The sequence below is a fragment of the Xyrauchen texanus genome, chromosome 40 (assembly GCF_025860055.1).
Source record: "Xyrauchen texanus isolate HMW12.3.18 chromosome 40, RBS_HiC_50CHRs, whole genome shotgun sequence".
Classification (NCBI taxonomy): Eukaryota; Metazoa; Chordata; class Actinopteri; order Cypriniformes; family Catostomidae; genus Xyrauchen; species Xyrauchen texanus.
The window spans coordinates 35419621-35437907 of NC_068315.1; the positions used below are offsets into that span (position 1 = coordinate 35419621).

Genomic DNA, 18287 nt, shown 5'->3' on the forward strand with positions numbered 1-18287 from the left:
TTAAAGAACTCAAATATACTTTCTACTCGCTTTCCTGCAACAATAAAAACACTCTTTGTATTGAGACACAGAGGTCATGTGTGTTTCCATCGTCTGTTGGTCACGCGTCTTCTTGTCATTCGGATTCACAGGTCAGAGCTCCGCAAACTTCAACTTTAATGTGACATTTCTTCACATGAGTTTAAATGGAAGTGAACGGAGCTTGAAAAGTAGTGCGACCGCAGCATTATTTATGTATCTTTGTTTGGAGGATTTCTCAGCAAATATTGATTATACAAGTTTAATTGTGATTCATTTGATAAACTTACCATTTATATATTATAAATGGTAAATTATAATGGTAAATGGTACTTATAAATTATAAATGGTAAATAGCAGCTTTACATGGGCCATTCAATACATTTTGGAGAGAAAAGTGAAAACAAAAGATTTGTATTATTAATCCCAGTGGGTAAATTAAGTCAAATGATCAAAAAATAAATTGTAAAAGCAAGTTAACATTTCAATTTGGACAAATTCTGTGTCAAATTCTCCCCCACTCTACAATGTCTCATTTCGGTCTGTCTGTCTCTGGCGTGTTCGTGCCTGATGAATGTGCGCTGTGTTGCAGATGCGTCAGGCCAGGCGGCTCTTGAACCCTTGTATACAGAGGTATACATCCTGCTCTGGTGAATGCAGCACGTATGTGTGGAGATCAAACCCTTGCGCTTTCTCCCTGTCTGTGCGTTTGCTCCCTAGAGCCCTGCGTAGTGCACAAACATTTAGTGCTTTAACTAGATCTCAGTGGAGTAAAGCTGCTTCATCCCTTGACACCCATCATCCTGTCCTTCCCAGCAGTCATGGGTTTTATCTGTTTAATATTCATTCATTCATTCATTTATTCAGAACAGAAGTCACCAACTCATCCTCTTACACTTCTGTTCAGGAATCAGTAATATACTATTTTCACTTGGCTGTAACTTTCATAGTTGAAATAGTTTTCTGGGTTGTGTTCTGTGTGGTCTGCACAGTTACAAGTAGAGATGTTCATGAAATGAGTGTTTAGCAATTATTTTCAAGTGTCACTTATTACTGATAACTGATTATTTTCAGTTACCAGAGGATTCAGTACACTTTTTCTATAAGAATAAAATAGATTGTTTATTTGTTGATTAGATTTGCATTCCCTGAAGAATACAGCTGTGGATGCAAAGCATCAAAAAAATAGTAATAAAGTAATTTATCAGCATTTAATTGGAACAATGTTTGTAATCTCAATTTTTATTTAAAAGTATAACCTTTACAAAAAAGATCAAACTAAATAAGACTAAAATTTAAAAAAAGTGTCTCTGTATGTTAAACGTTTCGGATGAATTGATTGCAGAAACGTGAATTTATAAGCCGATAACACTTTACAAAAAGGTCAAATATTATTAAATGAAGTAGGCATCATGAAATATACATTTTCCAACATTTATTTATCTGGGTTAATGTTTATTTATTAAAATTCTATTGTTTATTGTTAGTTCATATCATAGTGCATTAACTAATGTAAACATGTACAACTTTTAATGTTAAAAATGCACAAGTATATGATGAAATCATCATTAACCAAGATGAATCAGTGCTGTTAAATTGTTGTTATTACTGTAATTAGGTCGTTAATGTTAATGAATACAACCTGGACATCCATGAGATCCATTTACATTCTCAAATGATTGCGTATACGTTGGATGTTTTTGTGAAAGTTTTTAACTGAAATGTGTATTTGAGTTTTTAAAACACAGTTATTATTGATTTGAATAATAATTAGGGGATCTTCCATGAATGTGTTTTTAAATGATTATGTAAATGTATTATGTACAGTATAGAAAACACTGCCGCTATTATTTTATTTCCAGATGTGGTTGTAAAGCAAATGCTGGCTGACCCGTTCAAACTTGAGTGTGTTTTTCATGTGCTGAACTGCAGGTCTTGGGGTATTTGGCTTGAATGCTCATAATATAATAACAAGTCATATTTCTTACACTTATCATCTTTTTCAAATGTCCATCTTAACTGTTTCATTTCATTTCCTGACCTACATGTTCTTTTCTTGCAATTTACAATCATGCATTGCACAAACTCACCTGTAATTACTGAAGCATTCTCACTGTTTGATATTACAGACACTAGTTTTGGTATGAAGATCTAAATCCTAATTGAAAAATCCCAATGAAAATGTATTTGAATGCATGCTGGGGATTGTGAGAGGTTGCCGTATAGTTTCAGTAGAGCTCATTGAGCATGAGTGAATGAATCTAACACACCTGAAAGACCAAATGCTTCTATTGCTCAGCAAGTCTGGTTAAAATAAGTACTCACCACATCATGGATTTAAGCTATTTTCATTTATAAACAGCCAATGAAAAATCTCAGCTAGATCGAATGTCTTGACTGTTAATGGTGCACTAATTACATTTTCTACACCAGAAATTAATAGTGCCTTTGTCATATCTGTTTAATATGTTATAAACTCACATGAGATGAAAACTCTAGTCCTTTCAGGGGTCTAGAAATAAAAGCATTGTTTTACTCTACATAAGGCTGCTCACCCCTCAAGTTGGTTTTGGAATGACAAATTCTGTAGGATAAATAAGAGAAGGCAATATAACACAAATTAATTAGTGCACCTTTTGGTCACTATAATGTGTTTCTCGCTCTCGGTGGGGCACGTGGTGAGTTGTGCGTGGATGGTGCGGAGAATAGCGTGAAGCCTCCACACGTGCTACGTCTCCGTGGTAACGCGCTCAACAAGTCACGTGATAAGATGCGTTGATTGGCATCTCAGACGTGGAGGCGACTGAGATTCGTCCTCTGCCACCCGCAATGAGGCGAGTCGCTACGCCACCATGAGGACTTAGAGCGCGCTGGGAATTGGGCATTCCAAATTGGGGAGAAAATAAAAAGAGATTTACACTCCAAATAACTCCCCCTCATGTCATTCCAAACCCCTATGTCTCAAACAAGATCTAAAAATAAAACAAAAGCACCACTGTATGCGCTGTATTCCAAATATTCTGAAGTCAAAAATTTGCTTTTTGTGAGGAACAGAGTGTAATTTTAGTGGTTATTCACTAAAAATCTTCTGTTCCCCTTCTATTGCTCACTCTACGTGTCGATTGAAGCGACATTAGGGGTCCTTCTTGAAGGCCTCGGTTACCTCTGTACTTGAGAAAAGACCAATGAGAAATTGGCAGACAGAATTTGCATATGGGTATAAAAGGAGGGAATCGTGCATCTGTCTAGTCAGATTTTTTCTTCGTAGCCGAGCAGTTGTGTGTTTAGCAAGCTGGTGTTTCACTGCTGTTCCACTCGCCTCTAAGAGCATTGCTGTTGGATCATATGGCGCATTACCAGTGGCTTTCTCCCTTCTCTGCACGCCAGTGCAGTCCACGGACCTGAGCGCCTCGACAGCATTTCCTTAAAGAGCAAATACACTTAATAAATGAGTATATTTTCTCTAAAAGAGTATACATATTCACGTTGAATGTCTTTTTAAAGATGCGTCTTTTTAAAGATGTCTTTCTGTCTTTGTGTAGTTCCTGGATGTGGCAGATATCTCTCCACTTCTGACGGTGCTGCCTCACGTGTCTGGGCTGCGATCACACGCAGGCAGCGTTTTATGAATGTTGATGTTCTCATCACGAGAACATAATCATGGCAACGTTGCGGTCGTGGCTTTCTTTCCTCTGAGGAAAAAGCCACTTCAGCCACCCCCCGTGCCGCGCCTCTTTCCTACGTGATTGGGGCCAGCACGGCTGGCGATGAAGGCGATTTGGGGAGTGCAGCGGGCTCAGTTTCGCGGGGTAAATCCCCACGAACCACCCACCACCCAGCATGCTCGTTTGCTTCTGTCCAGGTCCGACGCAAGACCGGCTTACCCCACGGCCAGTCTGATGTCTCCCTCGGACCCCACGAGCTGGAATATGATTTCGCCGCTGCATCGGAGAGCATCGCAGCGGCGTCTGATGCTGATGACTCGACTGCGCTGCCACCTTCGGGTCTGCTTGTCCAGTCTGAGCCTGATGCACAGATGTCCGCTATGCTTGCCCGGGCCGCCGTGAGCGCGGGCTGGACTGGAACCCTCCGTCCCTGGCTGAACCTGGTCGAGATGCAGGACCCCGACAAAGCCCGCTTTCTCAACACCCCCGTCTCCCAGTTCGGCTTATTCGGCGACACCATTGAAGACTTTGCCCAGCAGTCTTCGGCAGTGAGGAAGAAGACGGAGGCCATCTCCCACATCATGCCTCGCCGCCGTTCCAGCGTAAGCCGTGCACCTCTGCTCACAGAGGTCATCCCCCTGCAGCTTCTAAACAACAGGCAGCTGCGCTTCAACCTGGGCCCAGCTCTCATCCCCAGCATAGAGCTACCCGCAGGTAGCTGACGTCCCCGTCTCAAGAACCACTACCGGGACCCAGAAGGCTCCCGAGTGTTCCTGAGACGATTAAACCAAGGAGCGAGATGGCCTCTACGGAGTTGGTATCTGGACCACTCCATCCCCCGTTGGAGGGCCGGGAGTGAAATCTCTTTTCGCACCCCCCCACGGTACCATAATTGCCAGGAAAAAGAGAGCGGTTTCCTCGCTCCTTCGGTCACCTAACCGGTGCCCCCACATGCCGTTTTCACGGCGGTCTGGCGCCAAACACCTACAGTCACGGCCCCATGGACACGGTCCCCTCGCCTCCTCGCCTTCCACTATAGACTCCCGGCGGGCCGGTTCTGACGAGTCTAGAGGACACCTTCATAGGACCTCCTCCTCAGTCACTTTCCCGCCCCCAGCCAGGTACGCGGAGCAAGGTAAATGCTTTGAGTTATTTTCTCAGCACAACTGAGAATTTGCTGTCCAACATAATATTACCTGCTCTCCCCCCGCTGTGAAGCCCCACATCATACGTGATCGTCCCCTTGCTCAGAGGTTTGCCGCGGCGCTTACGCTTCCAACCCATTGCGCTGGCTGGTCGGGACCATCCGACTCAGCTACGTGATTTATTTTGCCAGGCACTCACCCCACAGGGATGCGATAGAGCCGTCCCTCCAACCGAAATGAAGCCAGGGTTCTACGGCTCTCACTTCATCGTAACCAAGACAGGCGGTGCGTGGTGGTCAATCTTGGACCTGCAACTTCTGAACTGGGCCTCACACAGACTACCGTTCAAAGATTCTCATGCGGAAACTTATTCTACCATGTGTCTAGCATCTTGATTGGTTCGCAGGGGTAGACCTGAAGGATGCGTACTTTCACGTCTAACTTTTGCCTTGTCACAGACCCTTCCTATGGCTCGTGTACGACGGCCCAATGTACCAGTACCAGGTCCTCCCCTTCGGCTCGTCCCTGTCCCCTCACATCTTCACAAAGGTCGCAGAGGCCGCCCTTGCCCCGCTAAGGGAAGTTGGCATCCATGTTCTTGATTTCCTCAATGACTGGCTGATTCTAGCTCACTCTCGATAGTCTCTGTGTGCCCACAGGGACCAGGTGCTCAGGCACCTCAGCCGTCTAGGGCTTCGGGTCAACTGGGAAAAGAGCAAGCTCTCTCCGGTTCAGAGCATCTCTTTTCTTGGCGTGGAGTTAGACTCAGTCTTAACGACAGCGCGCCTCACAAGCGAGCGCACGCAGCTGGTGCTGAACTACCTAGGTTCGCTCAGATAAGGCACAACGATTCCACTGCAGCAGTTCCAGAGGCTCCTGGGGCATATGACATCCTCAGCAGTGGCCACGCCGCTCGGGTTGATGCATATGAGACTTCAGCACTGGCTTCAGACTTGAGTCTTGAGATAGGCATGGCACCGTGGCACATACCATGTGTTCATCACCGCTTTCTGCTGCCAGACATTCGACCCTTAGACATACCTCTGTTTTCTGAGGACAGAATTCCCCCTACAGCAGGTTTCCATATGCGTCGTGGTCACCTCAAATGCCTCCAAACTGGTTTAGGGTGCCGTGTGCAATGGGCACGCAGCTGTTGGCTCCTGGACATGACCACGCCTACGTTGGCACGTCAACTGCCTAGAGTTGTCGGCTGTAGTTCTTGCCCTGCAGAGGTCTCTCCTGCTGATCCAGGGCAAGCACGTCTTGATCCATTCATCATGATGGTGGCGTGCATAAATCGCCAAGGCCATGTACGCTCTTGTCACATGTCACAACTCGCCCGCCATCTCCTCCTTTGGAGTCATCAGCGACTCAGGTTGCTGCACGCCACTCATATCCTGGGTAGCCTAAACACGGCAACGGACACGCTGTCACGACAGGGCATGCTCAGTGCAGAGTGGGGGGCGACGGGGCACACACTGGTATCTGTGCCCAGACCTCTGGAAACTCCACGTCTGGCCCTTGGCAGAAGATCCAAGTGGCCTAACACCTGCTGTCGTAGACACGATCAACTCTCCTCGAAGATGGCCCTCCTGATTGCGCTCGCTTCCATCAAGAGGGTTGGGGACCTCCAAGCATTCTCTGTCAGTGACACTTGCCTGGATTCTAGTCTGGCAGATGCTCATGTCATTCTAAGACCTCGTCCAGGCTACGTGCCCAAGGTTCCTACGAATCCCTCAGAAGTAGGTAACCTGCAAGCGAAGCTGCCTCAGGAGGAGGCAGACCCAACAGTATCGTTGCTGTGTCCAGTGCGTGCTTTGCGTAGCTATGTGGACCTATGTGGACAGCTTTAAATGTTCCAAGCAGCTCTTTTTTTGCTGTGTTATACAGCAGAAAGGGGCGCTGTCTACAACAGAGGTTGCCCACTGGGTCGTCAATGCCATGGCTGGCCTATCAGACCCAGGCCGTGCCCGCCCCCTTGTTGCTTTTTCCCCTCTTCAGGGATGCCGGGAACCTAAAAAAGTTTATGATGTTTTTATGGGCCGTCGGGGAAGGGTACATGCAGTCTGATGCAGCACCTACATCAGCAGTTCACGTACACGATTCAGTGCATGGCGTGATTGAATAGGGACCCCTAGTGTCACTTCAATAGACACAACATCGAGTGAGTGGCAGAAGAGGAATGTCTGGGTTACTGTTGTAACCCCTGTTCCTTGATGGAGGGAACAAAGCGTTGTGTCCCCCCCGCCACGACGCTGTACCGAGCCACTGTTATGGCCGAACCTTATTCTCGGCTCCTCAGTGCAAAACCTGTCTAGACAGATGCACGATTCCCTCCTTTTATACCCATATGTCCGGGGGAGGGACATGCAAATTCTGTCTGCCCATTTCTCATTGGCCTTTTCTCAAGTTCAGAGGTAACCGAGGCCTTCAAGAAGGACCCCTAGTGTCGCTTCAATCGACACAACATCTTGTTCCCTCCATCAGGGAATGGGGGTTACAACAGTAACCCAGACGTTCTCATTCACCACTTGCGTATATTTAAACTTGGCATTACGTGATCAGTCATGTGCAGTGTAAGTTACCTCTAGCTTACTCACAAAATTAATTGACAAATGAATACAAAGTAATGCAAATTACTAATTAGTGGTGCTTGCAAAGCATCACTATTGTAATCTCACATACTTATTATTAATGGTGCTTGCAAAGCATCACTATTGTAATCTCACATACTTATTAGTGGTGCTTGCAAAGCATCACTATTGTAATCTCACATACTTATTATACTTTTTATTTTTAGTGGTGCTTGCAAAGCATCACTATTGTAATCTCACATACTTATTAGTGGTGCTTGCAAAGCATCACTATTGTAATCTCACATACTTATTAGTGGTGCTTGCAAAGCATCACTATTGTAATCTCACATACTTATTATTTTTATTAGTGGTGCTTGCAAAGCATCACTATTGTAATCTCACATACTTATTAGTGGTGCTTGCAAAGCATCACTATTGTAATCTCACATACTTATTATTAGTGGTGCTTGCAAAGCATCACTATTGTAATCTCACATACTTATTTTTATTTTTCTTCTTTTATTATTATTCTATCTCCGTACAAAACTTCGCACCTAACTTCGTCCCTCACCGTTTGGCGTAGACCCACGAATGAGGTGTCAAATCGAGCGACCTATTGAGGACACGTGTGCTATGACTTTTATAAGCGATCGGAGTGCGGTAATTGCCCCAGGGGCAAAAAAGCGGCGAAAAATCCCATAGACTTAACATTGCGACAAACTTTGGCGTCACAGCTCGAGCGAGGATTTAGCGAAAGCGTGTGATTTGCCACATTTGAAGAGGCTGGCAGGCTCTGTAAGAGCATACCTCAAAATGGGGTAAAAGTTGCACCCTGGGGGCAGGAGCTGCCCAAAAATGCCCCAATTGACTTACAATGGTGTAGGGCGGCCCATGAAATGAAATGGCATTGGGATTTGTATTCAACATAGCTCTGGATCACAGTGTCATAGAGACAATGGGGCGGGCTCATTTTACTCAGACGACCAATCAGTATCTCAGGATCATTTTGAATCTATCAAGCCACGCCCTAGCAACAATTTAGAGCACCTTAGCAACAAGTCCCATAGACTTCTAATGAAAGACATCAAAGGGATATCTCCGGATAGAAGTTTCATAGAAACACAAGGGTGGTCTCGTTTCACTCGGGGCAGCAAACAGCCAATCATGAATCACCTCAACACTTCCTAGCCCCTCCCTAGCAACCATTGTCGAGCACCTTAGCAACCAAAATCCATAGAGGATATCTTCCATTCTGAATGTCACAGAGGCATGGGAGTTGGTTTATATCATTCATACTGACAAGCAGCCGTTGGAGATTAATGATTGGCAGCTGCCAAGCCACTCCCTAGCAACTAAACAGAGTACCCTAGCAACCCTTTAGCAGTAACTATATCTCTGCACCAGAAAATCAGAGAAACTTCTGGGTTGATTTATTTCAATCAGGATGGCAAGGACACTTCATTAGTATCACTAAGGTAACTGCCTAGCAACCAGATGGGGTTACCCTAGCAACCGAGTAACAAATCACATATCTCTGCATCAGAAAAGCGTAGAGACTTCGGGTTGACTTATTTCAATCAGGATGGCAAGGACACTTGATTACTATCACTATGATTACTGCCTAGCAACCAGATGGGGTTACCCTAGCAACCGAGTAACAAATCACATATCTCTGCACCAGAAAATAGTACTGACTTCGGGTTGATTTATTTCACTCAGGATGGCAAGGACACTTCATTACTATCACTATGGTAACTGCCTAGCAACCAGATGGGGTTACCCTAGCAACCGAGTAACAAATCACATATCTCTGCATCAGAAAAGCGTAGAGACTTCGGGTTGACTTATTTCAATCAGGATGGCAAGGACACTTGATTACTATCACTATGATTACTGCCTAGCAACCACATGGGGTTACCCTAGCAACCGAGTAACAAATCACATATCTCTGCACCAGAAAATAGTACTGACTTCGGGTTGATTTATTTCACTCAGGATGGCAAGGACACTTGATTACTATCACTATGGTAACTGCCTAGCAACCAGATGGGGTTACCCTAGCAACCGAGAAACACATCACATATCTCGGCACCAGAAAAGAGTACAGACTTCCAGGTTGATTTATTTCAACCAGGATGGCAAGGACACTTCATTAGTATCAATATGGTAACTGCCTAGCAACCACATGGGGTTACCCTAGCAACCGAGTAACAAATCACATATCTCTGCATCAGAAAAGCGTAGATACTTCTGGGTTGACTTATTTCAATCAGGATGGCAAGGACACTTGATTACTATCACTATGGTAACTGCCTAGCAACCAGATGGGGTTACCCTAGCAACCAAATAACAAATCACATATCTCTGCATCAGAAAACGTAGAGACTTCGGGTTGACTTATTTCAATCAGGATGGCAAGGACACTTGATTACTATCACTATGATTACTGCCTAGCAACCAGATGGGGTTACCCTAGCAACGGTAACAAATCACATATCTGCACCACAAAATAGTACTGACTTCGGGTTGATTTATTTCACTCAGGATGGCAAGGACATGATTACTATCACTATGGTAACTGCCTAGCAACCAGATGGGGTTACCTAGCAACGAGAACACATCACATATCTGGCACCAGAAAGAGTACAGACTTCCAGGTTGATTTATTTCAACCAGGATGGCAAGGACACTTCATTAGTATCAATATGGTAACTGCCTAGCAACCACATGGGGTTACCCTAGCAACCGAGTAACAAATCACATATCTCTGCATCAGAAAAGCGTACATACTTCTGGGTTGACTTATTTCAATCAGGATGGCAAGGACACTTGATTACTATCACTATGGTAACTGCCTAGCAACCAGATGGGGTTACCCTAGCAACCGAGTAACAAATCACATATCTCTGCACCAGAAAATAGTACTGACTTCGGGTTGATTTATTTCACTCAGGATCGCAAGGACACTTGATTACTATCACTATGGTAACTGCCTAGCAACCAGATGGGGTTACCCTAGCAACCGAGAAACAAATCACAGATCTCGGCACCAGAAAAAGTACAGACTTCGGGTTGATTTATTTCAACCAGGATGGCAAGGACACTTCATTAGTATCAATATGGTAACTGCCTAGCAACCAGATGGGGTTACCCTAGCAACCAATTAACAAATCACATATCTCTGCATCAGAAAAGCGTAGAGACTTCTGGGTTGGTTTATTTCACTCAGGATGGCAAGGACACTTCATAAGTATCACTATGGTAACTTCCTAGCAACAAGGAGGGGTTACCCTAGCAACCAAATAACAAATCACATATCTCTGGATCAGAACATCGTAGAGACTTCCTGGTTGACTGATTTTACTCTGGATAGCAAGGAGACTTGATAAGTATCACTATGGTAACTGCCTAGCAACCACATGGGGTTACCCTAGCAACCGAGTAACAAATCACATATCTCTGCACCAGAAAATAGTACAGACTTCGGGTTGACTTATTTCAATCAGGATGGCAAGGAGACTTCATTACTATCACTATGGTAACTGCCTAGCAACCAGATGGGTTTACCCTAGCAACCGAGTAACAAATCACATATCTCTGCATCAGAAAATCGTAGAGACTTCTGGGTTGATTTATTTATGACCATAATTTTTGTTCTTTTCAAGCATGCTATTTCGACGAGTTTTGCCACGGCAAGCACCACTCACATTTTCTTCAGGAAATGTACCTATCTAGTTATACTTTTATTTTTATTTTTATTTTTATTTTTATATCTCTTAACAAAACTTGGCACCTAACTTCGTCCGCTTACCGTTTGGCGTAGACCCACGAATGAGGTGTCAAATCGAGCGACCTATTGAGGACACGTGTGCTATGACTTTTATAAGCGTCGGAGTGCGGTATTTGCCCCAGGGGCAAAAAGCGGCGAAAAATCCCATAGACTTAACATTGAGACAAACTTTGGCGTCACAGCTCAAGCGAGGATTTCAGTAGAAGCGTGTGATTTGCCACATTTGAAGAGGCTGGCAGGCTCTGTAAGAGCATACCTCAATATGGGGTAAAGTTGCACCCCTGGGGGCAGGAGCTGCCCAAAAATGCCCCAATTGACTTATAATGGTGTAGGGCGGCCCATGAAATGAAAAGGCATAGGGATTTGTATTGAACATAGCTCTGGATCACAGTGTCATAGAGACAAGGGGTGGGCTCATTTTACTCAGACGACCAATCAGTCTCTCAGGATCATTGTGAAGCTATCAAGCCACGCCCTAGCAACCATTAAGAGCACCTTAGCAACAAGTCCCATAGACTTCTATTGAAAAAGATCAAAGGGATATCTCCGGATAGAAGTGTCATAGAAACACAAGGGTGGTCTCGTTTGACTCGGGACAGCAAACAGCCAATCATGCATCACCTCAACACTTCCTAGCCCCTCCCTAGCAACCATTGTCGAGCACCTTAACAACCAAAATCCATAGAGGGATATCTTCCATTCTGAATGTCACAGAGGCATGGGAGTTGGTTTATATCATTCATACTGACAAGCAGCCTTTGGAGATTCATGATTGGCAGCTGCCAAGCCACTCCTAGCAACTACACAGAGTACCCTAGCAACCGTTTAGCAGTAACTATATCTCTGCACCAGAAAATCAGAGAGACTTCTGGGTTGATTTATTTCAATCAGGATGGCAAGGACACTTGATTAGTATCACTATGGTAACTGCCTAGCAACCAGATGGGGTTACCCTAGCAACCGAGTAACAAATCACATATCTCTGCATCAGAAAAGCGTAGAGACTTCGGGTTGACTTATTTCAATCAGGATGGCAAGGACACTTCATTAGTATCACTATGGTAACTGCCTAGCAACCAGATGGGCTTACCCTAGCAACCGAGTAACAAATCACATATCTCTGCATCACAAAAACATAGAGACTTCGGGTTGACTTATTTCAATCAGGATGGCAAGGACACTTGATTAGTATCACTATGGTAACTGCCTAGCAACCAGATGGGGTTACCCTAGCAACCGAGTAACAAATCACATATCTCTGCATCAGAAAAGCGTAGAGACTTCGGGTTGACTTATTTCAATCAGGATGGCAAGGACACTTGATTAGTATCACTATGGTAACTGCCTAGCAACCACGATGGGGTTACCCTAGCAACCGAGTAACAAATCACATATCTCTGCATCGAAAAGCGTACAGACTTCGGGTTGACTTATTTCAATCAGGATGGCAAGGACACTGATTAGTATCACTATGGTAACTGCCTAGCAACCAGATGAGGTTACCTAGCAACCAGTAACAAATCACATATCTTGCACAGAAAACGTACAGACTTCGGTTGATTTATTTCAATCAGGATGGCAAGGACACTTGATTACTATCACTATGGTAACTGCCTAGCAACCAGATGGGGTTACCTAGCAGCCGGTAACAAATCACATATCTGACTCAGAATAGCGTAGGACTTCCATGAATTGAACAAGGCATAGGACTTGTATTGAACATAGCTCTGGATCACAGTGTCATAGAGACCAGGGGTGGGCTCATTTCACATCAGACGACCAATCAGTCTCTCAGGATCATTTCGATTAGCTATCAAGCCATGCCTAGTAACCATTAAGAGCACCTAGCAACCAGATGGAGTTACCCTAGCAACAGTAACAAATCACATATCTCTGCACCAGAAAATAGTACAGACTTCGGGTTGATTTATTTCACTCAGGATGGCAAGGACACTGCATTAGTATCACTATGGTAACTGCCTAGCAACCAGATGGGGTTACCCTAGCAACCGAGTAACAAATCACATATCTCTGCATCAGAAAAGCGTAGAGACTTCGGGTTGATTTATTTCAATCAGGATGGCAAGGACACTTGATTAGTATCACTATGGTAACTGCCTAGCAACCAGATGGGGTTACCCTAGCAACCGAGTAACAAATCACATATCTCTGCATCAGAAAATCAGTAGAGACTTCGGGTTGATTTATTTCAATCAGGATGGCAAGGAGACTTGATTAGTATCACTATGGTAACTGCCTAGCAACCAGATGGGGTTACCCTAGCAACCGAGTAACAAATCACATATCTCTGCACCAGAAAACACTACAGACTTCGGGTTGACTTATTTCACTCAGGATGGAAAGGAGCCATGTATTAGTATTACCTATGGTAACTGCATAGCAACCACATGGGCTTACCCTAGCAACCGAGTAACAAATCACATATTTCTGCACCAGAAAATCGTACAGACTTCTGGGTTGATTTATTTATGACCATAATTTTTGTTCTTTTCAAGTTACAACATGCTGTTTGGCCGAGTTTTGCCACGGCAAGCACCACTCACATTTTCTTCAGGAAATGTACCTATCTAGTTATACTTATTTATTAGTGGTGCTTGCAAAGCATCACTATTGTAATCTCACATACTTATTTTTATTTTTATACTTTTTATTATTCTATCTCCGTACAAAACTTGACACCTAACTCGTCCCGCTACCGTTTGGCGTAGACCCACGAATGAGGTGTCAAATCGAGCGACCTATTGAGGACACGTGTGCTATGACTTTTATAAGCGATCGAGTGCGGTAATTGCCCCAGGGGCAAAAAGCGGCGAAAAATCCCATAGACTTAACATTGCGACAAACTTTGGCCGTCACAGCTCGGCGAGGATTTAGCAGAAGCGTGTGATTTGCCACATTTGAAGAGGCTGGCAGGCTCTGTAGAGCATACCTCAAAATGGGGTAAAAGTTGCACCCCTGGGGGCAGGAGCTGCCTAAAAATGCCCCAATTGACTTACAATGGTGTAGGGCGGCCCATGAAATGAAATGGCATTGGGATTTGTATTCAACATAGCTCTGGATCACAGTGTCATAGAGACAATGGGGCGGGCTCATTTTACTCAGGCGACCAATCAGTATCTCAGGATCATTTTGAATCTATCAAGCCACGCCCTAGCAACAATTTAGAGCACCTTAGCAACAAGTCCCATACACTTCTAATGAAAGACATCAAAGGGATATCTCGGATAGAAGTTTCATAGAAACACAAGGGTGGTCTCGTTTCACTTTCGGGGCAGCAAACAGCCAATCATGAATCACCTCAACACTTCCTAGCCCTCCCTAGCAACCATTGTCGAGCACCTTAGCAACCAAAATCCATAGAGGATATCTTCCATTCTGAATGTCACAGAGGCATGGGAGTTGGTTTATATCATTCATACTGACAAGCAGCCGTTGGAGATTAATGATTGGCAGCTGCCAAGCCACTCCTAGCAACTAAACAGAGTACCCTAGCAACCCTTTAGCAGTAACTATATCTCTGCACCAGAAAATCAGAGAAACTTCTGGGTTGATTTATTTCAATCAGGATGGCAAGGACACTTCATTAGTATCACTAAGGTAACTGCCTAGCAACCAGATGGGGTTACCCTAGCAGCGAGTAACAAATCACATATCTCTGCATCAGAAAAGCGTAGAGACTTCGGGTTGACTTATTTCAATCAGGATGGCAAGGACACTTGATTACTATCACTATGATTACTGCCTAGCAACCAGATGGGGTTACCCTAGCAGCCGAGTAACAAATCACATATCTCTGCACCAGAAAATAGTACTGACTTCGGGTTGATTTATTTCACTCAGGATGGCAAGGACACTTCATTACTATCACTATGGTAACTGCCTAGCAACCAGATGGGGTTACCCTAGCAGCCGAGTAACAAATCACATATCTCTGCATCAGAAAAGCGTAGAGACTTCGGGTTGACTTATTTCAATCAGGATGGCAAGGACACTTGATTACTATCACTATGATTACTGCCTAGCAACCACATGGGGTTACCCTAGCAACCGGTAACAAATCACATATCTCTGCACCAGAAAATAGTACTGACTTCGGGTTGATTTATTTCACTCAGGATGGCAAGGACACTTGATTACTATCACTATGGTAACTGCCTAGCAACCAGATGGGGTTACCCTAGCAACCGAGAAACACATCACATATCTCGGCACCAGAAAGAGTACAGACTTCCAGGTTGATTTATTTCAACCAGGATGGCAAGGACACTTCATTAGTATCAATATGGTAACTGCCTAGCAACCACATGGGGTTACCCTAGCAACCGAGTAACAAATCACATATCTCTGCATCAGAAAAGCGTAGATACTTCTGGGTTGACTTATTTCAATCAGGATGGCAAGGACACTTGATTACTATCACTATGGTAACTGCCTAGCAACCAGATGGGGTTACCCTAGCAGCCAAATAACAAATCACATATCTCTGCATCAGAAAAGCGTAGAGACTTCGGGTTGACTTATTTCAATCAGGATGGCAAGGACACTTGATTACTATCACTATGATTACTGCCTAGCAACCAGATGGGGTTACCCTAGCAGCGAGTAACAAATCACATATCTCTGCACCACAAAATAGTACTGACTTCGGGTTGATTTATTTCACTCAGGATGGCAAGGACACTTGATTACTATCACTATGGTAACTGCCTAGCAACCAGATGGGGTTACCCTAGCAACCGAGAAACACATCACATATCTCGGCACCAGAAAGAGTACAGACTTCCAGGTTGATTTATTTCAACCAGGATGGCAAGGACACTTCATTAGTATCAATATGGTAACTGCCTAGCAACCACATGGGGTTACCCTAGCAACCGGTAACAAATCACATATCTCTGCATCAGAAAAGCGTACATACTTCTGGGTTGACTTATTTCAATCAGGATGGCAAGGACACTTGATTACTATCACTATGGTAACTGCCTAGCAACCAGATGGGGTTACCCTAGCAACCGGTAACAAATCACATATCTCTGCACCAGAAAATAGTACTGACTTCGGGTTGATTTATTTCACTCAGGATCGCAAGGACACTTGATTACTATCACTATGGTAACTGCCTAGCAACCAGATGGGGTTACCCTAGCAACCGAGAAACAAATCACAGATCTCGGCACCAGAAAGAGTACAGACTTCGGGTTGATTTATTTCAACCAGGATGGCAAGAACACTTCATTAGTATCAATATGGTAACTGCCTAGCAACCAGATGGGGTTACCCTAGCAACCAATTAACAAATCACATATCTCTGCATCAGAAAAGCGTAGAGACTTCTGGGTTGGTTTATTTCACTCAGGATGGCAAGGACACTTCATAAGTATCACTATGGTAACTTCCTAGCAACAAGGAGGGGTTACCCTAGCAGCCAAATAACAAATCACATATCTCTGGATCAGAACATCAGTAGAGACTTCCTGGTTGACTGATTTTACTCTGGATAGCAAGGAGACTTGATAAGTATCACTATGGTAACTGCCTAGCAACCACATGGGGTTACCCTAGCAACCGAGTAACAAATCACATATCTCTGCACCAGAAAATAGTACAGACTTCGGGTTGACTTATTTCAATAAGGATGGCAAGGAGACTTCATTACTATCACTATGGTAACTGCCTAGCAACCAGATGGGTTTACCCTAGCAACCGAGTAACAAATCACATATCTCTGCATCAGAAAAGCGTAGAGACTTCTGGGTTGATTTATTTATGACCATAATTTTTGTTCTTTTCAAGCATGCTATTTCACGAGTTTTGCCACGGCAAGCACCACTCACATTTTCTTCAGGAAATGTACCTATCTAGTTTTATTTTATTATTATATCTCTTAACAAAACTCGGCACCTAACTTCGTCCGCACCGTTTGGCGTAGACCCACGAATGAGGTGTCAAATCGAGCGACCTATTGAGGACACGTGTGCTATGACTTTTATAAGCGTCGAGTGCGGTATTTGCCCCAGGGGCAAAAAAGCGGCGAAAAATCCCATAGACTTAACATTGAGACAAACTTTGGCGTCACAGCTCCAGCGAGGATTTAGTGAAGCGTGTGATTTGCCACATTTGAAGAGGCTGGCAGGCTCTGTAAGAGCATACCTCAATATGGGGTAAAAGTTGCACCCCTGGGGGCAGGAGCTGCCTAAAAATGCCCCAATTGACTTATAATGGTGTAGGGCGGCCCATGAAATGAAAAGGCATAGGGATTTGTATTGAACATAGCTCTGGATCACAGTGTCATAGAGACGAGGGGGTGGGCTCATTTTACTCAGACGACCAATCAGTCTCTCAGGATCATTGTGAAGCTATCAAGCCACGCCCTAGCAACCATTAAGAGCACCTTAGCAACAAGTCCCATAGACTTCTATTGAAAAAGATCAAAGGGATATCTCGGATAGAAGTGTCATAGAAACACAAGGGTGGTCTCGTTTGACTCGGGACAGCAAACAGCCAATCATGCATCACTTCAACACTTCCTAGCCCCTCCTAGCAACCATTGTCGAGCACCTTAACAACCAAAATCCATAGAGGGATATCTTCCATTCTGAATGTCACAGAGGCATGGGAGTTGGTTTATATCATTCATACTGACAAGCAGCCTTTGGAGATTCATGATTGGCAGCTGCCAAGCCACTCCTAGCAACTACACAGAGTACCCTAGCAACCGTTTAGCAGTAACTATATCTCTGCACCAGAAAATCAGAGAGACTTCTGGGTTGATTTATTTCAATCAGGATGGCAAGGAGACTTGATAAGTATCACTATGTTAACTGCCTAGCAACCAGATGGGGTTACCCTAGCAGCGAGTAACAAATCACATATCTCTGCATCAGAAAAGCGTAGAGACTTCGGGTTGACTTATTTCAATCAGGATGGCAAGGACACTTCATTAGTATCACTATGGTAACTGCCTAGCAACCAGATGGGCTTACCCTAGCAACCGAGTAACAAATCACATATCTCTGCATCACAAAAACATAGAGACTTCGGGTTGACTTATTTCAATCAGGATGGCAAGGAC

General features: G+C 44.3%; 1 protein-coding gene across 7 annotated transcripts in view; it reads left to right on the top strand.

Moving 5' to 3' along the window:
* Window positions 1-18287, top strand: part of LOC127633545 (pleckstrin homology domain-containing family A member 1-like) — a 105603-nt gene that overhangs the window by 67961 nt on the left and 19355 nt on the right. The window contains exon 12 of one of the 7 annotated variants that reach the window (XM_052112724.1): window positions 611-681. The exons of the other annotated variants lie outside the window; for them this stretch is intronic. Coding sequence (XP_051968684.1) covers window positions 611-681 — 71 coding nt within the window. The remainder of the gene's footprint in view (window positions 1-610; window positions 682-18287) is intronic. 7 annotated transcript variants of the gene reach the window in all.